The sequence below is a fragment of the Leptonychotes weddellii genome, chromosome 2 (assembly GCF_054177405.1).
Source record: "Leptonychotes weddellii isolate Sample4059 chromosome 2, ASM5417740v2, whole genome shotgun sequence".
Classification (NCBI taxonomy): domain Eukaryota; kingdom Metazoa; phylum Chordata; class Mammalia; order Carnivora; family Phocidae; genus Leptonychotes; species Leptonychotes weddellii.
In genome coordinates this window covers 176,549,248-176,575,665 of record NC_138370.1, presented here as the reverse complement: position 1 = coordinate 176,575,665, position 26,418 = coordinate 176,549,248, and the positions used below count along the sequence as shown (strand labels likewise).

At 43.6% G+C, this 26,418-nt stretch overlaps 1 protein-coding gene across 4 annotated transcripts in view; it reads left to right on the top strand.

The window, feature by feature from the left end:
• Positions 1 to 26,418, top strand: part of HTT (huntingtin) — a 139,679-nt gene that overhangs the window by 958 nt on the left and 112,303 nt on the right. For 3 of the 4 annotated variants that reach the window (XM_081812704.1, XM_081812703.1, XM_081812705.1), the window contains exons 2-3: positions 12,169 to 12,252; positions 22,170 to 22,290. In XM_081812704.1, the coding sequence (XP_081668830.1) occupies positions 12,169 to 12,252; positions 22,170 to 22,290 (205 nt within the window). Of the gene's footprint in view, positions 1 to 2,016; positions 2,036 to 12,168; positions 12,253 to 22,169; positions 22,291 to 26,418 lie in introns of those variants that run through there. The other variant, XM_081812706.1, reaches the window with a different exon arrangement.

The following is a 26,418-nucleotide window of genomic DNA, read 5'->3' as shown; positions in this document are numbered from 1 at the left end:
TCAGGAAGAGACCCGCTTGTCTGAGCTCACGTTGGTCTGCAGACCCTTGAGTTGTGGTTGCCAAGTAAGTGGGGAGCTGCTTAGGAGGTCATTGTTAAGAAGTGAGAAGTAATAAAATTGACTTGGATGTTAGGAGGAGTCGGCTGAAGTTTCTTGCCTGTTTTCAGTTGGACATAAAGACAAGCCGTTGTCGAGGGAGAGGTTAATTGCTGCGGGATGAAGGATGTGCATTATTACACCAGCGCTGTGGTCCAGCCGCCTGCGGTCCCCGTGGGCGGCTCCTGTTTCCTTCTGTGGACACGGCCTGCTACTGTCGGAAAGCTAGGGGTCTGTGTTGCTTGTGCGTGGAGACCATGCCTTCCCGCAGGACCCAAGTACTTTCCCCCCCAAAGTCTCCGTGAGGCCTTCCCCCTCGGGGCATTGCATTTCCACCAGGATGTGCACATGGTGGCATTTAATGAGGACAGTTTTCAAGGGGCAGCCCCTTTAAGGAGCTTCCTCTCATTTTTAGTAGTGTTATTTTACTCGTTATGTTTCTGACGTGATCCTTGCTGTGTCCTGAGAGTTTAATTAGCAAATGAGGATTCCAGGAGTAATGTTGACTTATCTGTTAGGATAAAATTTTAGAAAAAAATTAATTTTTATTTTAATAGGTGAAAAACCTTCTTGGATGCATAGAGAAAAACTTTTTTTTGAAGATTTTATTTATTTATTTGAGAGAGAGATATGGTGAGAGAGAGCACAAACGGGGGAGTGGCAGGCAGAGAGACAGAGGGAGAGGTAGGCTCCCCACTGAGCAGGGAGCCCGATGTGGGGCTTGATCCCAGAACCCTGGGATCATGACCTGAGCTGAAGGCAGATGCTTAACCGACTGTGCCACCCAGGCGCCCAAGAATAAAACATTTTTTAAAAACAATTTGACTTATTTCTACGGCAAGTAATTTATAATCATAATTCATTGCAGACTTTTCTTGTAGTGCTTCTCCAGGAGGTAGATGTCATGCAGGTTCACACATTGCCTGGATCCTGTGTAACAGGAGGCGCTAAGCAGGGCTCTGGTAGGAAGAGAGACCTTACTGCTGTCACTGTCTGTGGGCTTGTTCAAACACTGGGTCAGTCAAAATCCGCCATCTGTTTCTTATGCTGATTTGACGAACCTGAATTTGCTTATCTTCAAAATATGGGTACAAAGAGGTTTCTTTCTAAAGCTGCCTTGACAAAAGTAGGTAGATGTTGTTTTATTACTTTATTTTAAGGTATTGTGTGATTGACTTATTTTAAAAGTGTAATCTATTATTTTCGTGTAAGTAGTGCACTCACATGATGCAAACTCTAAAATTACAAAAAGGTAATAATTAAAATGTCTCTCTCCCACTCCTTTTTCCTGAGTACCTCTATTCCCAGAGGCAAGCTCTATTATACTTTTCCTTGTGTATCCTTACAGATATAAACCATGCACATATGAAGATAGATTTTAAGTTATTTAAAACAGAAGTATTTCAGAATAGTAACTTCTAAAGTTTCTTAGCACGCTCTGAAATCAACTACATTGGCCTAATTGTAGTTATTTTAAATAAAATGCATAAATATCATATTTGTTGGAACTTTGCTGTTGAGAAAGCAGGTATTCATTAATTTTGAGTAACAAACTCTGCTTACAAGTTTGGATCTTGGCATTTCTGTTCAGGCGCTTCAGCTGAAAAATCCATTCGCCAAAGTAGGATTGTCCAAAAACAATTTAGAAAGGATCTGTTCTATTTTTAGGGTCCTCCTCTGTTGGGGGGCGTTGCAGTGTCTCAGCCACGCATGGGCTTCAGTTGAAGTAGCTGAGTGCCTGCTCGGTGCTCAGCACGTAGGATGCAGGGGTGCTGGGCTGGACCGGCTCCAGTCTCAGCAGGGCTGGCATGCAGGGGGATGCCGGAGCGGGGGACAGTCCTAATTGTAATTATGGGGCCGTGACATTTGCGTTTGGTACTTTCTTACTGTCCATCAGATTCCCATGTGGTTTCCCCCGACTTTAATTCTTCATTCATCGGTAAATATTTACTGAACATCTAATGTATGCCTCTGTGGTAATAGCTGCAGGGCTGCAGCAGTCAACAGTTAAAGCTCCGCCCTCGTGAAGTTTTCATTTCAGTGAGGGACATAGACAATAAACCAGATGGATAAGCAAAATACAGAGTATGGTAGAGAGTGATAAATGAAGGAGGAATAGCAAAGCAGGGGAAGGAACTAGGAAATGTCAGCGTTGACAAGGTGTTGACATCTTAGATAGGGTGTCCAGGGAAGGGCTGTTGAGATTGTGGCTTTTGAGTAAATACCTGGAGAGGCTCAGAGATAGAGCTGTGAAGGTGTATGGAGGAGGGGCATTCCAGGCAGGGGAAGAGGTCCAAAGGCCCCCTGTTTGAGGAATACCAAGGAGGTCGGTTTGGTTGGTTGAACTAGTGAGAGGGAGACTCTTAGTAGGGGGTGGGCTCGGAGAGGGACTGAGCGCCACAGCAGATGAGTCGGCCCTCCCTTGTAGGTGGATTAAAGACATGGGCATTTATTCTAGGTGCGGTGGGAAGTCATTGCAGGGTTTGGTGGGAGGAGTGGCAGGATTTGAGTTCCATTTTACAGTGAATGGTGGTTGAGAACGGAGTGAAGGGGAGCAGAGGCGGAAGCAGGAAGCCAGTTAGAAGCTGTTAAAGTGGTCCGGTGAGAGATGGGGGTGGATGCTGTCATGATGCTACAGGGGCAAGGTGAAAGTGACTGAAGGTAGAACCGACAGGACTTGTTCCTCTCTGCCGGGTGTGAGGTGATTTAGCTGAGGTTGGTGTTCTCAGTCAGGATATATTCAGCTGCAAATAATGGGAAACCCTGCTGCAGTAGCTCAAACAGGTGAGAGTTCATTCTAAGACAGCGTGAGTCCGTGTGAGGAGGCTGAACAACGAGATGAGGGACCTGGCCCCTTCCTTTCTAACTTCCTTTCTTCTCTCTCCCTTCCCTCCTCCCCCCTTCCTCTCCTTCCCTACACCCAACCGTGGGGCTCAAACTCAGGACCCCAAGATAAAGAGTCACTCACTCTACTGACTGAGCCACCCAGGTGCCCCGGTCTTTCTTATACTTAGTTTGTAAGCCCTTGTCCTCATTGTTTCCCATTTTTTAAAGTTGAGTTATTTGTTTTTTTATTGTGGAATTGAAACAATTTTTTATGTATTCTGGACTAGACCCTTATCAGATACATGATTTTTAAAACATTCTTCCTTTCTGTGGATTGTCTCTTCGTTTTCTTGGTAGTGTCCTTTGAAAGCACAAAAGTTTTCAATTTTGATGAAGTCCAGTTTTCTACTTTGTCTTTGGTTGCTGTGCTTTTAGGTGTCGTATCTATGAAACTGTTGCCTAATTCAAGGTCACAGAGATGTATTATTCCTGTGTTTTCTTCTAAGAATTTTAGAGTTTTACATTTACTTCTGATCCATTTTGAGTTAATTATTATATATGGTGTAAGGTAAGGGTCCGTCTTCATTCTTTTGCGTGTGGATGTCCAGTTGTCCCAGCACCATTTATTGAAAAGATTCTTCTTTCCCCGTTGAATATGTATTGGCACCCTTGTTAAAAATTAATAGCCCACAAATGTATGGATTTATTTCTGGATTTTCAATTCTTTTTTTTTTTACGATTTTATTTATTTATTTGACAGAGAGAGAGAGAGAGAGTGAGCAAGAGAGCACAAGCAGGGAGAGCAGCAGAAGGAGAGGGAGAAACAGGCTCCCCGCTTAGCAGGGAGCCCGATGTGGGGCTCGACTTCAGGACCCTGGGATCATGACCTGAGCCAAAGTCAGATGCTTAACCAGCTGAGCCACCCAGGTGCCTCGAGCATCGCGTTATTTTATTTTTTTAACTTTTATTTATTTATTTTTAAAGATTTTATTAATTTATTTGAGAGAGAGTGAGCACGAGCAGGGTGAGGGGCAGAGGGAGAAGCAGGCTCCCACTGAGCGCAGAGCCGGGTCGCGGGGCTTGATCCAGGACCCCAGGATCATGACCTGAGCTGAAGTCAGATGCTTAACTGACTGAGTCACCCAGGTGCCCCTGGACTTTTTATTTTTTAAATTTTATTATGTTATGTTAAACACCATACATTACATCATTAGTTTTTGATTTTCCTGGACTTTTAATTGGTCTAAATGTCTATCCTGTACCAATACTATACAGTCTTGATTACTATAGTTTTTTTTTTTAATCACAATTTCAAATCATGAAATTTGAGTCCTCCAACTTTGTTCTTTTTTAAGATCGTTTTGGCTATCCTAGGCCCTCTTTGTTTCTATATGGTTGTCAGATCAGATTGTCAGATGCACAAAGAAGCCAGCTAGGATTCTGATAGGGATGGCATTGAATCTGTAGATCGATTTGGGGAGTATTGGCACCTTAACAATGTTAAGTCTTCTGATTTATGAACATCGGCAAAGTTTTTATGTAAAGTGTCAGAGAGGGGCTGTTTTTGGGCTTTGTGGGCACAGTGTCTCTGTCACAGCTGCTCACCTCCGCGGTAGAATTAAAGCAGCCGGAGGCAGTACGTACACGGATGAGTGTGGCTGTGTTCCAGTAACACTCATTGGTGACATTGAAATGTGAATTTCATGTAATTTTCATATGTCACGAACTATTATTATTATTATTATTATTATTATCATCTTCAACCATTTAAAGATGTGAAAACACTTCTTAACTTGCAAACCAGCCCCAAATAGGCAGGCTGTAGCTTGCCCATTCCTAGATTAAATATGATCCGACCACTTTTGTGAAGCATTTCTTTTCTGGTTACTTTCCATTAACTAGTTTAAAAAATTATAAAAGTTACACATATATATCGTAAAACATTTTCAAACAGCACAGAAGGTCTATCCTAGTCTCATTCCCTAAAAATAACAATTATTAAACTTGTCTTCTCTGATTTTTTAATGCATATTCAGGCATTTAAATGTGTCTCAGTTTTTGTTTGCATGACTGAGATCGCCCTGTATTTCTCAAAGAGCACTATATCATAGATATTCCGCTATATATCATAAATGTTCCATAGCGGTGTATATATATATATAAAATTCTTCTTAATCGCTTATAATAGTGTAGAATTTCTTATTTATTTATTTGGAGGTGAAATTCATATAACATAAAATGAACCATTTTAAAGTGTATAATTCAGTGACAGTTCATACATGGACAATAATTTTTTTTAAAAAAAGAACTTGGAACTGTAAAGGCAGAGGTTTCACATTGTCCTTTCAAATGGACTGCTGACATATTCTCTCCACCTAAGAGAGTCCCCACCTCTGTTAGCTCTAGTTCCTGAAAGTGAGCCAGCCATCTGACCTTGGATTGGTCCACCCTCAAGACATTTGGTCTTATTCAGACAAGAAGGAAAAAATAAAACACCGTATAAGACACTGATCAATGTGCTGAACTGAATCAGCTCGGGTGCTAGAGTACGTGTTAGAGATATGATCTGCCGTAGATTCTTGCTGCTCAAAGTGTGGTCTCAGGCCAGCAGTTTGCTGTCATTGTGAGCGTATAAGGAGTACAGACTCTTTCCCCCACCTGAGATGTACCGAATCAGAGTCTGCATTTTGACAAGTTCTGTGAGCAATCTGTGTGCACACTAAAAGCTTGAAAAGCCCCGCTGTAGATGGTCAGGTTCTGTGAACAACACTGTCAGTGTTTGGGAGGGAAGACGTGGGCTGTTTATGTCCAGGGATAGCTGAGGCTATGTCACTTCTCTGTCCCAGGGCCATCGAGCATTTGTCTAGCCCCAAAGTGGGTTGTAACCCTGACACATGAGCCACAGTGGGCTTGAAGAGCTCCCAGTGGGAATGGGGACTTAAGTGGGGACTGGACTTGATGACCTGGAAGGAGCCCTTTCAACCAAGTGCTGGTTTTGTGCTAGGCCATGTTCTGGGCCCTGGGGTTACAGCAGCGAGCAAGACCAATAGCGATGAATACTATGGGGAAAACAAAACAGAATAAGGGGGAGAAGGGGTGTGCAATTTTATTTAGGGCATAAGTGCACCGAGAAGGTTCTACTGGAGCAGAGTGGAGGGAGCAAGCTGTTTGGATATCTGGAAGTAGAGATCCAGGGAGAGAACAGAAAACAGTGTGCGTTCATATTTGAGGAATAGTAAGGAGGCCAGTAGCTGAAGCAAAATGAAGGGCAGAAATAGACAAGGTTAGAGAGGTGGGAGATTAGAGATTAGGGTCAACCAAATGGGGCTTTGTGCACCACTGTAATAAGGACTTTGGACTTTACTCTGCCCAGATGCATACTTGTGTGGTAAAACAAATGATCTAATTTATGTTTCTAAACGGTCACTTTGACAGCACCAAATGCTGGCACGGCCAAAACTGGGTCATCACTTAATCATTGCTGGTGGGCATAGGAAGTAGTATGGCTACTCTGGAAAACAGTTTGGCAGTTTCTTATAGAACAGAATGTGCAATCACTATTTGACCTGGCAGTTGTACTCCTGAACATTTATCCCAGAGAACTGAAAAATTCTGTTCGTGTAAGAACTTGTACATAGATGTTTATGGTAGCTTTACTCATAATAGCCAAAATGTGGAATCAGCTTCGATGTCCTTCGACAGGTGAATGGTTAAGCTCCTGCTGATGGTTAAGCAGTTAGATGTCTTTTGACAGGTGAATGGTTAAGCTGCTCCGGATACCTGCCACAATGTAGGTGACTCCTCAGGAAATCATGCCAGTGAAAACAGCTGGTCCTGAAAGGCTACAAACTCTTTAATATGTAATCTTTTTGAAAGGACAGGGTTTTAGGAAATGAGACTGGATGAGAGGTCGCCAGGGTTAGGGAGAGTGTGGTGGGTAGAGGGCGGGGAGGGGGGCGCGCTGTGGCTCTAGGAGGGGCCCTTGTGGTGATGGAAATGTTCTATGTCTGTGGTGGATCCATAAACTTACACAGCTGATAAAATTGTATAGAACTAAACACATACACATAATGAAGAAAAGACTTTTTTCATTTAGCTTAACAGATTGGTTTTTTGAAATGCACCTTTTTTAGGTAGTGGTTATCACTGTATTTGGTTAGATCACCAGTAAGAAAGGCTTTATTTTTTTATTTTTTACTTTTTAAAAATATTTATTTTAGAGAGAAAGAGAGAGCAAGCGGGGCAGGGTGGGGCAAGTAGAGGGACAAGCAGACTCCATGCTGAGTGCAGAGCCTAACGGGAGGTTGATCTCACTATCCTGAGATCATGACCTGAGCCAAAATCAAGAGTCTGGACACTTAACTGACTGAGCCACCCAGATGCTCCAAGAAAGATTTTATTTTAATGGTCTTTTCTATGACACAGACTGTAGATTGGGGAAATCTTAGCCCTTGGTCCCCCTAATCAAACAGCACTTTTATTTTTAACTTAGGTATGACACATAATTCCAGAATGATTTTTGGTGTCCCATTCCTTCTTAAAATCTGTCTGAAGGAGCCCTAATGTTTTAGGACCACTCACATTAGTACTGTACTTGCTGCAAGTGATGTGGCGGGAGGCGGGGGCATTGGGGAGGCCTCGGTCCTGCTCGCTGGCTGGGCTGTGCAGGTTCCACCAGGTGAGTACAGAGCCCGAAAAGCGCAAGGCAAGCAGCGTTTTCCAAGTTCCTGTGGAGTCCAGACCTTTCCCGTGCCAGCCCTCCACTTGGAACTGCATTTTTCAAGCCAGGTCTTAAAAATAACATGATATTAACAATAAGAATTTAGATGAGAGCTTGAATTCCCATTCTTAGAATTAATTCTTCGGTAATTAACGTGGTCCTAGCATGCTTTTGTGGCCTGGCCTTTTTTAGGTGCCTCCTTGCAAATGTGTGTTTCTGGGCAGATTGCTTTAGCACGGATGAGGGGCGGTCTGAAGGTTGTTTGCGTTTTGAAGGTGAAGTTAACATGATTGCATTTACCCAAGTTGGAAGAATCAGGACTGCTTACCCTGTTGATCTAGTTCCTGCTCAGAAAAGGTGGTTCCCTTTTTTCCTTAATTTCCATACTTACTTTTCACGTAGAACAAGCCAGTTTGACATATCAGTTCATCAGTCGGAGTTAAATTCCATGGGGGAATGAAGTGGTTGTGGTTTTCTAAGTTTCCAGGTTTGCTTATTGGACAAAATAAGATAGCAAGGAGGTATTTCAAGCAGGGACCATAGACTATACAGGAATTGAGTCTGAAGATGCACGACCTAAACAACTGCGTTATTCCGAGTGGCCAGAGTTGCCTGAAGGCTGGGGAATGTGGACAACTGGAAAGTAGCCTGAGGCCTTGTTCTAACGGGCCTGGTTAGACTGCATTTGGAAGCGGGCACCACGGGGCGGTAGCTTGTGCTGTGTGCATTATGTTGGTGTGCTTGTCGCTTTCAGTGGGTGGTACTGGAATGATTGTTTTTCCCCTTTTCTGATAGTTTTGGTTAATGTCTCTTCGTTGGGGTGTCTGAGGGTAAAGTTTGATCCCACACTTTAAAATATGGGTATTCTTCAGTGTGATAAAAGAAGGGGTGCTTTTTACAGGATTTAGTTACACTTGTCTGCCTTTTTAAGCAGGCATTTTTTAGAGTTTGACTCTGATGTAAAATTGTGAAGTTCTTTAATGATGTGTCAATTTCACACGTTTAGCCATGTTGGCAATGACAATGGATTTGAGAAAAATAGAGCAAAATTAAAGTATTTGGTAGCAATCAGATGGTTTGTGTTTATGCTTCTCACACAAAACAAGTACTTACTAATTATTGTTTGAATTTCAATGGCACGTTTAGCACCATTGAAAACTGCCTGCAGAATTTTGTGATTCTTGGGCTATCGATTTTTGTGTGGAAAAGATTCAAATTTCATCATTGCTAGGAAGTGATTGTGAATCAGGTAAGAAGAGAAACTTGAAATATGTGTGCTTTCTTCTTAGCTGTAGATAGAAAGTATACTGTTCTGTTTTCATAATAAGAATCACAGAAGGTGCTGCTAAGGGACCTGTGATTGGTTGTCTAAAGTCTGGCGGGTGGATTGCACAGGCTTGGGTTCCCACAGCCTTTGAGCTCCAGTAGGGATCACTCCAAGGCTGCTTTTTTTTTTTAGTAGCTTTGCTGTTTCTACTTTTTTTTTTTTTCCCATCTCTTGGTTCCAGAAACTCAGGTTCAAAGTAATTATCATTTATCTTCTGAATCCTATCTGAAAGACTGTCTCAACTTTTGAGCCAATTTTAATGTGTATTTTACTTATTCTTGTACAGAAAATGTTGATTTATCCATTTCCTTGTCGGCTTTTTATGAACATCTGTGAAGTGCAGGCCTTGTGCTGAGTGCTAGTAACAGACCTGCTCTGGCCCTTGCTCTTAGTCTGTCATCCTGGGAAGGCGACTCCTGGAGCAGTTGTTACCAGAGTGGCTTGGAGGCTGGCTTGCGGGGCGGGGGAGGGAGCCCCAGGGGAATAGGACAGGCTTTCCCCACCGGGAACGCCACAAGGAGGAGGAAGGAGAGGGAAATAGACAACAGAAGAATGTGCTTTTATTTTCTTGGGTGAGATCCATATTCTGTCTTTGACTTTTTGCTCGTTTCATGCACATTTACTCAGGTTCTGGCAAGGTGGGTCTTCTTGAAATCAGGTGCAGGCCTTGACAGCTGTGCTGTTTGTTACTCACTGTATTCTTTTGGTTTATCCCATATATGAAGAGGGAGGCAAAGTTCTTGTTAAGACTGGTATTTGTATCTATTACTCTGTAAAGGTAAATGTTCCATTGGCCTGGCTGGTTCTCGATCAGGCATGTGTGTAATTACTGTGAAGCTGGTAACTTTTTTACTCTTTTCTGGTACCCTGGTATGTGAATTCAGTTCATTTAAGGCCTTGGGCAGATTTTCACTTTGGAAATCAAAAGGTAATGGGTAGGTGAGTTAGTTTGCTTCCTAAATGCTTAAAATGGTCAATGTTCTTTAATTTTCTTGATGGCGGTCTTACACTGGGCAAATTAATTGTAAGCTTTTGTAATGGAGAAATTAATCCGGTGGTTTAAAGAAGAGAACATTTTAATTCTCAGAGCACTTTCTTCTTTAAATCGAGGTGTAATTTACAAATAGCACAGTGTACCCTGTTTAGTGTACAGTTCTGTAAGCTTTGACAAATGCATGTAACTACTACACAGTTGGGGTTTAGCACAGTTTCCTCACCCCCTCAAGCTTCCCCTACCTCTTTGCCTCCACTCCTCTCTCCAGCCCCTGTAAATTACTGATCACTTTCTGTTCCTGTAGTTTGTCTCTTCCAGAACATTATATAGATGGAATCCACCACTATGTAGTCTTGAATCTGGTACATTGAGATTCACCTTGTGTGTAGTAGTGGTTTGCTCCTTTTTACTGCCAAGCAGTATTCTGTTGTCTGGTTGTGGGGGTTTGTTCGTCCGTCTACGGGGTGAAGGATATTTAGGTTGTTTCATTATAGTGCTTTTGAAGTGGGTGGCTCCTGAGGATGGGAGGTGAGAACCCTCTGCTTCTTGTGGTCACTTAGGGACCCAGGCTCCTCCCATCCTGTTGGTTCTGCAATCTTCTTGTCTTTTATCTGTACAATCAAAAACTGGGTGTTAGGCACGTGTTTGTTCTAATTCGAGGGACTAGAAGGAGAGATACCCAGGATAAGCTGGTGAGGCACCCAGGATAAGCTGGTGAGGCAGATACTCCATATATCACTTCCATTCCCATTTTATCTGTGAGAATGAAGGCGAGTGTCTCTCCCTACCTACAGGCAGGCTAAGCAATGGAACTTCTAATTGGGGGGGGGGTGGCATGTGTCCAAGAAGGAAAGATTGGTGTTTGGGTGGATGACTAGCAGGCAGTCTGCAGTATTAACTTACTAGTAAAAGTCCTCTTTAGGAAAGAGACCAGTGGGAAAGACATACTCACCAGTCCCTGTAATGATGGTCTCTAATAATTGGCCACTCATTGGGAAGCCCCCTGTCAACTTGCCATGAAGGAGGCTTCTCACTCCGGCCCTGATTCTTTTCTTGTTCGAAACCCCTGCCTGTTCTTTTTTTTTTTTTTTTAAAGATATTTTTAATTTGTTTATTTGACAGAGAGAGAGCACAAGTAGGCAGAGTGGCAGGCAGAGGGAAAGGTAGAAGCAGGCTCTCCAGGGAGCCCGATGCGGGGCTCGATCCCAGGACCCTGGGATCATGACCTGAGCTGAAGGCAGCTGCTCAACCAACTGAGCCACCCAGGTGCCCCACCCCTGCCTGTTCTTTTTGGCTCCTGGCTTCCCCCTTTGGAGGTTTGTCCTTGCCCCTTTTCTTCTCCAGCGACGTCTGAAGTGCCTTTTGGAGGTGTTGCCTTCGTTGGATTGTGTAGTTTGTAATAGCCTGTTCCTTCAGATGCACTTTTTGGAGCCTGAGGGTTGCATTGGGGACTTAACAGTCACAGGTGTTCGCAGATTAGACCCCTGCCCCTTTGGTAATATAATTCCCTCAAAAACTATTAGTCTTCTGGTTTAGTTGTTTCTAGTTAGTACGAGGTACTGGTAACCACACTCAAATTCTTCTCTGAATGTAGTTCTTCAGCCTGGTTTAATTTTTGGCTTCCTCTTTGGATCATCCCTCTGTCCCTTGTTTTGAAGGTGTCTGAAGCCGCAAGTGTGGGTGGGAAGCAAGCACCTTAACTCTGATCTTGAGCGGGCTGTTTGTCTCCTTGTGTTGCCCCAGAAGTCCTTACAGGAGGCTTCTTCCAAGCTGTCTGGGGGTGTAGAAGTGGTCAGTCTCCCCACCAAGAGTGGGAGGTCAGCCGTCAGTTACAACGTGATCTTGAGCAGCAGAGGCAGCTTGGTATGAAGAGTAGCGATGATGCTGCATTGCATTGAATCACATGCCCCCTCCATCGGTGTGATCTTGGGCGAGTCACTGTTCGCACTGCAGTTTCTCCTCTAAAATGGGAAAAAGAGGTGCATCAGTGACATGACCCAACTTTTCTGTGGAGCCGTGTAGTTTAGGAAGCCTTTGGTTGAGCTCATCTGTGCCTCCCTGAGCTGACCCCACTCTGCCCCCAGCATGAAGTATGCGGTTTCTTCCTGGTGGTCTGGAAGTGCTGTGGAATGAATGAATGATATGTGGAAATCGGTGGAGTGGATAATTCAGTACATGTTCACTTTCCCTTGTTTTTTCTTTTAGAAAGAAGGAACTCTCAGCCACCAAGAAAGACCGCGTGAACCATTGTCTGACAATATGTGAAAACATAGTGGCACAGTCACTCAGGTAATTGCACTTCGAACTTTCTAGTAAAAATTAAGCCTGTATTTTTGTTCCTAATGGGCTAGAATATTCTTTGTCTCCCTAGTTCTCTTAAGACATTTAAAGGCCCATTTTCTCATATTTCTGGCTATAGCTATACGGAGTCATATTCCTTTTTGTAACTTAATGAACAAGAGTTGTAACCATTATGATAATTGAACAGGGTGTTTATATTTAGTTAGCACTCTTGGTAACTGTGATCACTGAAAAATCTTCTGTTTGATATTTTTACATTGTGGCAATAATTGGAACAGGCAGGAGACTGTCCAGTGACACGTCTTGTGTTTGCTTCTCATTGGCACCCTGCTGCTGTTCCGGCGTGCCCAGCAGTGGCCGGCGCCTGCTCACCTGCGCTTGGGGATCTGCGGGGCCCTGGGCAGCGGACTGTAGGCCAGTCTCCCTTGCTTCATCTTTCTTTTGTGGTGAACTCGTGGCATCTTCTTTTCAGTCTTTGCTAACTCTCCTCATTCTCTTTGCTTTCGGTTGTCTGTCTTTCCAGCCACTGTTCCTAGTGGCTGTGGAGGGTAAATATTTCAGGCCTGTTTCTAGGGCCTCAGTAGGAGACAGATGTGCCTGAGGTTTCTGAATTCTGTTACCTGGTTGGATATGGGTGAAATACTTCTCTCCTTGCTTTTCTTTCTCTTGGAACAAGTAATTCACATTATTGTCCTGCTTGGAAGCTGGAAAGAGCTTCTATAATCTGTTAGAATAACAATCTTGATTTTAGTACTGACAGAAACTTAGTGACTCACTTATTTTTAATGGCACCTTGCATTTGTATTTTATATTTTCAAAGTGATTTCGCATATAATAGTTCATTTTAGCTGAACTTGTTCCATCGTTTGGGAAATGTGGTGGATGATTTCTCTTTCTAATTTGTAGAAATGTGGGAAGCAAATGAAATAACAAATGAGAGTATGTGCTGAAAATAAAAATTATAAGTTAGCGTGCTGTTGTAGGAAACAACACTGTGATAAAAGTAGGGAAAAAAAGAATTCCATCTCTATTCCTTATAAGCCAGCTGATTTTGGATAAATTTAACTCCTTTCAGTCTGCATTTGTGAACTGTAAGTCCTGATTTTTGGGGTTCTTGTGAGATTGGGTGACGCTGCATCCCTGTTTGTTAGTCGCATGGGAGCGAGAGCTCTATAGGGTTGTGACGGGTCTTGTCCAGAGCTACCAGGTGTCACTGCTTTCATGTGAAGTGACTTAGATCCCTGACAAACATTTGCTCTCCTGCTGCCCTAGCAGAGTTTTGCCCATCTGACCTCCAGCATCCGGGAGTCCAGGAACATTTCACTGTGAAAGCTTATGGACCCAAAAGACAAGCTGTCTTCCACTTGGAATGCTTCCTGCTCTGTACTTATTGAGTTTCTTTTGCTCATTCTCAGTGGAATTGATGGAATGTCGGCTTAGATTTAAATATTAGTAAAGTATGTTGGGATATCTTAGGATTGGTTTGTGGCTCAGTTTGCCATCTTAAATCAAAATAGTAGCTGTTAGTGGTTTTCACAGTAGTGTATTTCTTCTGTTTTTATGGAGTAATGCTGATAGTCATGCTTCTTGTTCTACGGAGGGACATGTTGATGGGATATTTTATGGATCCAGAGAGGTCGTCTTTGGTGCCATCAGACCAAAGAATAATTTAGTTTTAAGATACTTTCCATACTTTGCAGGAATTTCAGAGTGTAGAGCTCAAGTAGATATTTTATTTATGTATATAGTGTTTTATCAACTCTTTCTTATAGCTGGTATTTCCTGTGATCTCTCCTTGAATATAACTAAATCTTTGATACATTTCTGTAGCTTCTGTGATATACTAACTTTGTCTCCAGTGGGGTTATTTCAGTGGTAGCTTCTGGAGTTTTTAATGTGGGAAGTCATCTAAAACTTCATGGATATTGTGACTATTAGTGTATTTCAGCTCCCAATTTGGTGGTCTGACCTACGAGTTCCTAAATATGGATGAGAGTCAAGATCATCCAGAAAATTTGTCAAAAATACAGTAATGAAGATACCTCACTGTCCTCTTTCCCAAACACACTTATATTTTCTGTTCAGGTGTAGTCTGGGGATTTGTTTTTCACAAGTCTCCTCTTGGGAGTACTTGGGAACCCTTTTCTAAGCGTTTGCACCTTGATAAAGTGGTTAGGTAAAAATAAATATACAGAAATCCATAGGTTTCCCACATATTAGCGTAGGTCAGTCAGAAAATATCAGGGTTCAAGATCCAATTCACAGTGGCACCAACATCTAGAATTTCAAGGAACTGACAAGAAATATACAGAAAACATGTGGACTGCTGTTGGTTTTCCTGAAAGGTATAGATGACTACTTTCCTTCCTAAATGGAAGACTTTTTATTATAAAGCTGAGTTTTCTCTAAATTAATCCATAAATTTAAATAGCCTTGATCAGAGTTCTAGTAGGGGTATTTTTGAACTTGTTCACCTGCAAGAATAAATACATGAATGTTGCAAAGAAAATCGGAAACATCAGCAGTATGGTGAGAGGTGATGTACACAATGTTAAATTAGTTGTTAGACATTAATGGTTTGGGATAGAAAGTTAGGAGAGTGTATGTGTGCATCTGTGTGTGTGAATTTATGGTAAAGATAACATTTTGTATCAAAAGGGAAGCGATAGGTTATTGAACCAAATGACTCGAGGAAAATTATGTCTGTGCCTCATATTGCAAACAGACATAAATGTCAGGTTAATTACTTAGATGTAAAAAAATGAAATTATTATTAAAACTAGGATATTTGATCTTAGGCGGAGGAAGACTAATAATATAAAGGAAAACATTGTTTTGACTGGAATATGGTTCAGTATGTCAGACTCCACCTTAATCAGATTTGAAAGTAAATTCAACTTGGGGATGGTATTGACAGTGTACATATCAAAGGTTTAATAGCTGTATAAAGAGCAGTTATAAATCATTAAGGAAAAGACTGTCAGCCTAATAGGAAGGTAGGCAAAGAACATGACCAGGTGGTTCAGGAAGTAAGAAATATGTGTGGGCCAGTAAACCTGACAGCTGACATGTATTTTTTGTTTCCTGTGGGAAAATATTCACATTTACTAGTCATCAGGGGAAAGAGACCAAAGCGAAAACAAGAATAGCTTCCATCCGTCAAACTGACAAACATTAAGAAATACTAAGGGGACGCCTGGGTGGCTCAGTCGTTAAGCGTCTGCCTTCGGCTCGGGTCATGATCCCAGGGTCCTGGGATGGAGCCCCGCATCGGGCTCCCTGCTCCGCGGGAAGCCTGCTTCTCCCTCTCCCACTCCCCCTGCTTGTGTTCCCTCTCTCGCTGTGTCTCTCTCTGTCAAATAAATAAATAAAACCTTTAAAAAAAAAAAAAGAAATACTAAGGATTTTTGTCAGAAGTGATACAACCTTCTTAAAAAAGGCAGTTTGGCAAAAATATCAAGCTTCAGACTGTCATCTTTGTGGCAGTCTCACCTGAGGACGTTATCCTCGGGAAAGTGTGACAACGTCCGTGCAGTGCTGTTCATCCCATTAGAAAATTAAAAATAATGACTTACCAGTTGGGGAATTGAAAAAGTAAGATACATTTATAGAAGGGAATGTTAGTTAACTTTATAAAAGATGATTGTTAGAAATGTGTGTTTGTGACCAGAAAATTTATTTATTTATTTATTTATTTTTTAAAGATTTTATTTATTTGACAGAGAAAGCACAAGCAGAGGGAGAGAGAGGGAGAAGCAGGTTCCCTGCTGAGCAAGGAGCCCGATGTGGGACTCGATCCCAGGACCCTGGGATCATGACCTGGGCCGAAGGCAGCCGCTTAACCAACTGAGCCACCCAGGCGCCCCTATTTATTTTTTTAAAGATTTGTTTATTTGAGAGAGAGAGCGAGGGCAAGCACACAGAGGGAGAGGGAGAAGCAGACTTCCCACTGAGCAGGGAGCCCGATATGGGGCTCGATCCCAGGATCCTGGGATCATGACCTGAGCTGAAGGCAGACGCTTAACTGACTGAGCCACCCAGGTGCCCCGACCAGAAAATTTATTAACACTATGTTAACAACTTAAATTTAAAATAGCAAGAAAGATATTTGCTCTGGTAAGATAAATACCAAAGACAGATTTACTTTCCTGTCTAAGACAGTTGATAATGGACAAAATATATGTGACAATGGTTTTCAAGACATCAGGCAAAGAGCAACAGCAGTCCTCGAAAAATGGAAAAGTGTGGGAGCCACATGACTCCCCCCTCCCCCGCCGTTACTGTGTGGAAGGAGTTATGTGGGGAGGGGAAACCCAGGCAGAGCCGTGGGGTGCATGTTTGAAGAGACAGACAGAGCTGCCAGCTAGAGCCAGCTGGGGAGAATCCCAAAGAAGACAGCGCTGCACAGAATGATCCCTGGAGCCTGCAGGGGGAGGGATTCTTGAGTCTTTAGCTCCTATGGAAGTGCAGGTGCTTATAAGGATAAAACTTAGGGCTGGGGTAGGATCACCTAGAAGGATGAGGAGGAACACTTGCTGGAACACTTGGTGGAAGAGCTCCTGTTCACACCAGCCGCGGTGGACAGGTATCCTTCCTGGGCCTTGGCTGGAGGATGCAGAAGGGTTTGCCCTCATGATGGGGGCTAACTTAGCCCTAAACTAAGATGTTATTCTGGTCCTGCCTGATAAAGCTTACAGGCAAAACCCAAGATTATACTCTTTCATAGTAACATTATTGCATCTCAGAGCAAAGTTCAGGAGTGTTTATAGGAATTCAGAAGTATATAGGGCCCAACGAGGTAAAAATTAGAAGATCCGGTGTCCAGTCAAAACTTCTCAGGAGTGCATATAAACAGGACAATAAAATTCGTAGTGGTCAGTTGAAACTGACTCAGAAATTGCACAGATGGTTAAAAAAAAATAAAAAACAAAACCATGAAAACAGTTACTTTATGTATTTGAGAAGCTAGAGAAAAGATGGAATGTGTTATATAGAGAGACAAGACATTAAAAAGAGCTGTGTTGAACAAAGGTGAGAGTGGCTGCAGATTCCTTGCTGGAAAAACCATACGCGCCAGCAGTCAGTGGGGTGTCATTTGTAAAGTCTTGAAAACAGCCTGCGACTGCATAGCCAGTTAGTCCGTCTCTCAAAAACAGAGGTGAAGTAGACACGCAAAAGCTGAAATAATTTATGTCCAGCAGGCAGCCACTCTAAGAAATAGTACAGAGTGTTTCCAGTAGAAGGAAAATAAGATGAGAGAGGAATCTGGACCCACGCAGAGGATCGGAGAGCAGGGACATGGTAACCTGGCGCCATGTGACTAGAAGACCTGCCTCCTCATTTTCCATCTCTTTAAAAGTTAATGGATTGCTTGCAGCAAAATTAATAACCACGTATTTTGGGGCTTATGACATGTGGAAGTAGAATGTGTGACAACATTGGCATAAAGGCTGGCTGTAGCTTGTGTTTGGCCACATAGTGCCCCTGCCCCCGAGACAGCAGGTCCTGATCCCTGGTATCCTGTGTAAATGTACCTCGAAGGGAAAGGGTCTTCCCAGATGTGATTAAGGGAAGGATCGTGAGATGGCGAGATTGTCCTGAGTTGTCTGGGGGGACCCTAGATGTAGCCACATGTGTGTCCTTATGAGAAGGAGGCAGAGGGAGATCTCACACACAAACACACACAAACACACATACACACACACACACACCACGTACACAACCATACCCACACATGCACACACAAACACATACACACACCACACACACATAGAGCACCCCCCCACACACACCCCACATCACACATACCAACACACACATACACACACATACACCAACACACACATACACACATGTACACAAATGCACGTACACACCCCCCACACCCCCCACCACACACACACCCCACATCACACAGATACATACCACACACACCACATACAGCACACACATACACACAGACACACACACATGCACATACACGCATGCACACACAAGCGTGTGTGCAGCAGTGTGAAGATGGAGCAGAGACAGGTTTGGAGATCAGGCCACAGGCCGGGGGTGCTGGCCACCACCACACTGGAAGAGGCAAGGAGCCCTTCTCCTTTGCAGTCTCTCGAGGGAAGTACCTTGATGTTTGGCCCAGTGATACTGATTTGGGCCTTCTGGCCTCCAGAACAGCGAGAGGGTGAACACCTGTGGTTTTCATCCACCCGGTTTCTAGTGGTCGGTTACAGCAGCCCCAGGAAACGAACCCAGTACTGCTGTCGGTTTCTCATGTTGTATGTGAAGTGCTGTAACGCCGTTAAGGCGGACTGGAATAAGTTAAAGATGTATCCTATAAGCAAGGCAACAATTGAAAGCACAACAAAGAGTTATAGCTAATAAACCAAAAAAGGAGATAAAATGGGGTCATAAAAATACTCAACCCAAAAGAAAGCAGAAATAGGGAAAAAGGCAAATAAAGAGCACCTGGGGTAAGTAGGAAAGAAATAGTGTGATGGTAGATTTAAATCTACTTAATGTCAATAATGACATTAAACAGAAGAGACAGGTTTCTTCAGATCTGATGAAAAACCAAAACCTCATGTATCCTGCCTATAGTAAGCCCATTTTCAGTATAAAGGTGCAAATAGCTTAAAAGTGAAAAATAAAAAGGCTGACCGTGCTAGCACTGATCAGAGGGAAGCCAGGGTGCTTGTGTTAATTTCAGACAGTGGATTTTAAACAAAAGCTGTTACCAGAAATAGGATGGTCACTTTTATAACGATAAAGGCATCAGTTCATCAAGGGGCATAGCAGCCCTAAATGTTTACGTAGCTAAGTACAGAGCTTCAAAAATACATGAAGCAGAACTTGATTGAACTGCAAGGAGAAACAGACAAATCCACAATTATAGTCCGATTTCAGTAGCCTCTCTCAAACATTCTTAGAGCAGCAGACATAAAATCTGGGTCTGGAAGACTTGAACAACAGTACCCACCCCTGTGGCCTGGTTGGCATTTATAGACACTCCACCCAGAACAACAGAAGACACGCTCTTCTCAGATGCTCACAGCACACTTGCCAAGAGAGACCACATGCTGAGCCATACAACAGGTCTCTAAATGTAAAAGGATTCATACAAGTATGCTTTCTGACCTCGATGGCATTGAATTGGAATCTGTTCCAGAAAGATAGTCTGGAACACAAGTAACACATTTCCACATGACCCATGGGTCACAGACAAAGTCAAAGGGGAAATCGGAAAGTATGCTGAATTGACCGAAAATAAAAAGAAAGGATTTCGAAAGTTGAGGTATGTCACTGCGGTGTATCCAAGGGAGGGTCATAGTACTCGGTGCCTGTCGTAAGAAAAAAAGAAAGTTCTCAAATCAGTGACCTCCGCTTCCATCTCAGGAAACTTGATAAACAAGAGCAGATGAAACCCAAATTTAGCAGAAGAATGGACATAAAGATAAGAGCAGAAGTTATAGAAAACAGAGAAGTCTATAGAAGCTCAATAAAGCCAGAAGTGAGTTCTTTGAGAGCGTCCGTAAGATTCATCAGACCGACCAGGCAAGAAAGAGTGAAGTCACACAGGTGTCTGGAGTGAGGGAGATGAGTTTAGTATGGGTTCTGTAGATATTAACAGGATTATAAGGGAGTATTAGGAACAACTTTGTGCAGTAAATTTGACAATTTAGGTGACATGGACAGACATGAAAGACATTTCTAAAGCTCTCTCAGGAAGAAATCTGTGACCTCATTAGTCCTGTATCAGTTTTATTAATAAAATTTAAAAATCAATATTCAGTCTAGTTATTGGAGAACTTTTAAGCATGGTTAGAAATGGTATATGAACCTACTTTTTTCTTTTAATTGAGACGGGACTGACCTATGACACTAAATTTGCAGTATACAGAGTGTCGGTTTGATGCGTGTATACACTGCAGTCTGATTGCCACAGTAGTCTTAGCTGACCCTTTATCGACTCACATAGTTACTGTTTCTGTTCTGTGGTGACAGCAGTTAAGATCCGGTCTCTTAGCAACTTTGAAGTTCATAATACAGTATTAATTGATTATAGTCACTATGTTGTGCATTAGATCTTCAGAACTTATTTATTACTTGCAAGTGAACCTTCTTTTATCTGTGGGTTTTATCAAGTCTAAACACAGATAACATTGCTGATGAAAATTTTGTGTTTGAATTGAGATGTACTGTGAAAAAGATTGTTATGTATATCAATAATTTCTTCATATTGATTAAATGTTGAAATATCATATTTTGGATATATTGGATTAAATGAAATATTATTTTTTAAAGAACTTATTTATTTATTTGTCAGAGAGAGAGCATGCGCACAAGCAGGGAAAGCTGCAGGCAGAGGGAGAGGCAGACTCCCCACTGAGCAAGGAGCCCAGTGCCGGACTCGATCCCAGGATGCTGGGATCATGACCTGAGCAGAAGGCAGACACTTAACCACTGAGCTACCCAGGCGTCTCTAAATGAAATATATTATTAAAATTAATTTTACCTGTTTCTTTTTATTTTTGATGTAACCATTAGAAAGCATAAAATCAGACATGTAGCTCACGCTGTGGTTCCGTAGCCAAGCGCTGCTTGGGGCGGCATTTGAATGCTCTACCCGCATCTGAGAGGCCTTTCCTGCTTGTGGGAGGTCTGACGTGCTGCTGGGTGTTTTGTTTCTTGCTTGTATTTGTCGATCGTTGCTAAGGTGGTCCTTTGGTTCTCTTAGGCTTGTGGCTCTTCTGACCATTGGTAGGAATTAGGATGTAGTGGGAAAGGGGGAGGACCCCCATTTCAGAGTATTCCAGGTTGAGATCATGAAACAGCAGTTGGATTTTTTTTTTTAAAGAATTTATTTATTTATTTGACAGAGAGAGACACAGCAAGAGAGGGAACACAAGCAGGGGGGGTGGGAGAGGGAGAAGCAGGCTTCCTGCGGAGCAGGGAGCCTGATGCGGGGCTCCATCCCAGGACGCTGGGATCATGACCTGCACTGAAGGCAGATGCTTAACGACTGAGCCACCCAAGCGCCTGAGGTTTCAAAACTAACAGCATTATACAGGGGCCGTATTACTGACTTGCAGTTCTTCACGGTGCTGTGAAATCAGTTCCTCGAACGTGGCCCATCAGCCTGTCTCTGTCTCGACAGTGTTCAACCACATGGATCGTGACAGCCCAGACGGGCTCTCTCAGTCAAACATTGTAAGATCACTTGCAAGCATTACATAGACTCTAGTCTTTGTAGGACTGAGCTAGAGGAACAAAACCACAGCCTGGCCGTGATCGTGTGTAGTCTGCAATGCGATATGGTTATGCTTTGGAACACATCGAAAGCAAGGTTTAAAAGGAGTGAAAAAGTTATATTGGTATACTGTGTTCAGGATTCCAAGCATATTGTAAGTAAGAGTAAAAGTAACCTGTTGGCAGAGAGCAGATGGCTATCTGGGAGTGAAGCAGTGTCTTTTTTCCCCTCTTTTTTTATTTTATTGAGTTTCATTACATATAAAACAGTTCTTTTTAAGATTTTTTTAATGAAACCTTTAAAAAAATGAAATTGTGTTGCAAGTACAATCTCTTTTTTTAAATAAGCTTTTACATTTTAGAATAGTTTTAGATTTACAGAAAAGTTGTGAAGACAGTATAGACAGTCCCCCTATACCCCACATCCAGTTACCCCAATTATTAGCATCTTATATTACTGTGGTATGTTTTTCACAATTAATGAATCAGTATTAATTACTTATTAACCTTCGTTTTTATGTAATGTTGCTTTTCTGTTCCAGAATCCCATATAGGATACCAGATACCTCATTGCATTTCAGTGTCACGTCTTCGTAGGTTCCTCTTGGCTGTGACAGTTTCTCCCTCTCTCTCTCTCTCTTTTTTTTACTTAGAAATTCTCCAGAATTTCAGAAACTTCTGGGCATCGCGATGGAACTTTTTCTGCTGTGCAGTGATGATGCAGAGTCGGATGTCCGGATGGTGGCTGACGAGTGCCTCAACAGAGTCATAAAAGTAAGACCCTGTGAGCCGTGCTCTCCGAGCAGGACTTGTGGCTGAGAGAAGAAGCTGTAACTTAACTGTCTTCTGTTTCGAGTGGCACAGTCCCCCTGGATGTTTGTGCTTGTTGCATTTGGTGTGTGCTTTGGCGGTGCTCTCTTATCTGCCCGCGTGCTTGCTACCCCTGCTCACTCAGAAGGCAGTGCGTTCCCCGGAAGCCTGTGCAGTGCATAGGTCACGTGGGCAGTGCTGGTGGCCCTGGGTGTTCTTGGGGAAGATGTCACTAAGGCACCAGCTTTTGTTTGGGCAGAGCCTAGAGCAGCCACGAGGCCCTGGGGAGGCAGGGGACGGGTAAATGGAATCCGTCTGTGGTTTCTCTGTGGTGTCTCTAGCCCCTCTTCCTTCGTCTGCTTTCCTTGCCCCTGCGGAGACCTGCTCAGGAGACGGGGCTTCTGTAACAGGCTAGCTGGGGCTGGTGTGGCGGGGCTGGGCGAAGGAGTTCCCAGGGAAGGACGGCAGAGCCAGAAGGCCAAAGCGCTTGGGCCACAGGCGAGCTGCGGGTGGAGAGAGGACACCGCTGAGAGAGGCTGACTTTGTGGCCAAGACCACCAGAGCTTTAAGCTCCTGTTTTCTGCTGCCCTTGAAGATAAAGGCCTTCTTCCATAATTCTTACTGTATTGGAAAACTGTCCTTGTTTTTCTCATTCTGCCCTTCTCCTGCTTTGTGTCCCAGCGCATCCTGGTCACCTTCTTCTAGGCCACCTTTGCGTTTGTGACTGGGCCTTTTGGGTTGTGTGTGCGGACTCAGGTAGCACTCCCACTGTTGGTGCGCCGGCTCTGTGGTTAGCCCTGTAGGTCTCTCCGGACGTTTTCCTTGTTTCTTTCTCTGCAGGGATCCTTGTTTATTGGACCTTTCTAGTTTTCTTATTTTTCCCCTGCAGCTTCCAATTCCGCCCCTGAAATTTAGATAAGTCTTGGAGAAGAGCCCACATCTCTTCATTTTCCTTGCAGGCTTTTTCCTCATTTGGCCGGATAAACCAAGGACTACAAGCTAATGTAGATCAGTTGAATATTTCCCTTCTCGTTGGGATCTCAATAAAGAAACTGTTCTTTGGAGTCCTTCTCAGGGCTTTCTCTGGACAGTGGTCACATTTTACATTGGCCAAGCAGTTACCCTTCCTTTCTCCTTCATGGGCCCAGCCTTCTTCAGAAAGAGGATCACCCCCTCCTGCTACGTTCAAGGAGATTGAGGCCCTCTGCCAGGCAGATAGAGCATACATGGATTTTGGGAGTCAAGGGGACCTGTGTTTGAATCTTGCCTCTGTCCCCTACTAACTGAACAACTTCGGGAAATGTATTTAATTCTGTGAGCCTAAGTTTCCTTACCTACAAAGGGAATCAGACGAAGTTTGGTGGTGTGTGTGAGCGTGTATGTGAGGATCAAAGGCGGTGATGTGCTTAGCACCATCCTGGCCACTCACTGGTCCTCCAAGTGGTAACAAATATTATTAATAATGAGATTTAATTAAATAATTAATTTATTTTTAAAGATTTTATTTATTTATTTATTTGACAGAGAGACAGAGCACAAGCAGGTGGAGCGGCAGATAGAGGCAGAGGGAGAAACAGACTCCCTGCTGAGCAGGGATCCTGATGTGGGGCTCGATCCCAGGACCCTGAGATCATGACCTGAGCTGAAGGCAGATGCTTAACGACTGAGCCACCCAGGCACCCCTAAGCCTGTCTTCTTTAGTGACCTATTTCCAAGAACTGCTGGACTGAATAGCTTGGTATATGTGTGGTGGTTGTTGGCCGTGACCCTGGGTCGTAACCTAAGGCCTGGGTTGTCTTTCTGGCCATCTCCTGTCCTATTTCCCCTGTGTTAGGCCTCCCAGTGCAGAGATTCTAGTTTCTCCTGTTATGGTCCCAGACGTGAAGATGAGGTCAGTCTCGACCTCTTTTTCCTGCTTGAAGGTGGGCATGGTGGGGTTTAGCTATACTTAGATCTGTGCTTCCTCAGATGCTCTAGTCTTCAGGTTCAGCAGGCTGAAGCCAGATCAGGGTCTGGCTAGATTTGCTTTCATTGTGGCAGAGGAAGGATAGGCTTGGGAGAGTGTGGGGATGGCCCTTGGCTGGGATGTCAGGCAGGGGCAGGAATATAGACATGGTCACTTGGGGGTCAGGTCCTAGACTTTTGTCTTCTTTTGAGTGTTGTTATATGCTTCTGATGAGACCAGACTCATGGCCCAAGCAAATGGGACATGTTCCTTTTCATTTATATAGGAAAATGCAGTGGGGATCTGATTCAGCCTGGCAGCGTGCTCCTGCCTCATGTAATTTACGGTCTCAGGTGGGGAAGCACGTTTGTACAGAAATCACTCAATACATGGCACAAACTCTAAGTTCTGAGAGACGCTGACAAGTCATCATGGCACTGTGGAGACTGAGGTATCTTCTGTCTGGGAAGGCAGAAAAGGCTTCCTGGAGGTGGTGGCTAGTAGGTGAGTATGGAGATTAGGGGCCCTCTTAAACAGTGCAGCACCCTGCCTCTCTGGGGCTCCAGGAAGCCTCTGCAGGCTCACAGAGGAGGGTGGCTCCGGTGTGTGCCCTCAGAGAATGGGAGGCATTGAGGGTCAATTCAGGGAGGTTTGTCCTTTATTTGGTAAACAGTGAGGAGCTCTCAAAGATTTTTGATGTGGTCAGTGGAGTGCTTTATTAGAAAGAGTAACCTGGTGACAGTGTGTGGCCTGCCTTGGAGTAGAGAAGGACGTGCGTACCGAGAATCCATGTGGGAGGCAGAGTAGTCCAGGCCTGGGAGAGTGAGGTCTGAGCCAGGACGGTGGCCCTGGGAGTGGGAGCGAGGAGGCGGAGGTGGGCTGTCATGGGCTTGATTTGGCAGCTGAGTGGGTATGTCCACTTTGGTGAGGAAAAGATTTAGGAGCAGGGAGGGGTTGGATTGCCATTACCCAGTGACTGGGAACCCCGATTCTGTGCTATTATTAGGGGTTTGAGGTTTAGTTTTCTCTTGTTATAAAGTAAGTTTGAGATTAGTTTATAAAACAAAGTGAAATAACACTTGAATGTGGCTTCTGGTTTTATTTGCAAAGTAGCATCTTACTATATGTTGTTCGTTTTGGTGTGCTCGTTTACAGATTTAGTACAAACTGAAATGGAGGAGTTAGGATTTACAAATTTCTGAGATACTGTTATACTTCAGAAGCTCCCCAAATATGACTCTGCTTTTGATTTTCAAGCTCACTGAACCAGTAGGTGAACCCATGTGAGTTGCTAAGAGCAGCTCAGGTTGTAGACGTCATAAGCCCTATATCACATGAAAGAAGCTTGGTTTGAGGCTTGGTTACGTCTTTCCTCTCTTCTTGGTGGACAGTCCATTGGCAGTACCATTTCAGAGGAGAGGGTTCCCATGGTCGAGAGTGGGGGCCAGGAATCTTTCCTTTCCCTTCCTTCCATCTTGAGAAGCCCTCCCTAACATGGACTCTGCCTCTGGTGGTGGTTGCCTCTGGCCGTTCTTACTGGGTTGCAGTTGGCCTGGTGGCTGTTAGTTTTGGTTTGGTCCATAAGTGAGCGGGGATGGGGCAAGGAAGGTGTTGTGAGGAGCACGAGGCTCCTCGCCCTCCTTTGGGTTCTGAGCCACGGGGCTGGGAGCATCCGTGCCTCGAGGGAGAACCTTCAGAAAGGACGGGGGCTCTGCCCGCCGGAGCGAGGGTCTCTGGTCTTAAAAGTATGCTCACTGCCTTGCTGGCATCACAGACTTCAGGCCATTATTAATGTTGGGCCATCCAGCAGCGTGCACTTTAATGAAGAAGGAAACCTTTCAGGTGTTTTCTCCTCTCATTGCATATTAAAGCTTTAATATAAGAGCATTAGAATGAATTTGAACCATCTACCATTGGATATAAATATCATGTGGTATTTGATTGTACATCAAGTTAAATTCTTTCCCTTCAATTTTTTTATTCAAGTGAGTGACCTGTGTCTAGTTTATTCAGTGACTTCCTGTATATATGTGCTTCTTTCTTTTTTATTTTTTTATTTATTTATTAAAAGATTTTATTTATTTATTTGACAGAGAGCACAAGCAGGGGGAGTGGCAGGCAGAGGCAGAGGGAGAAGCAGGCTCCCC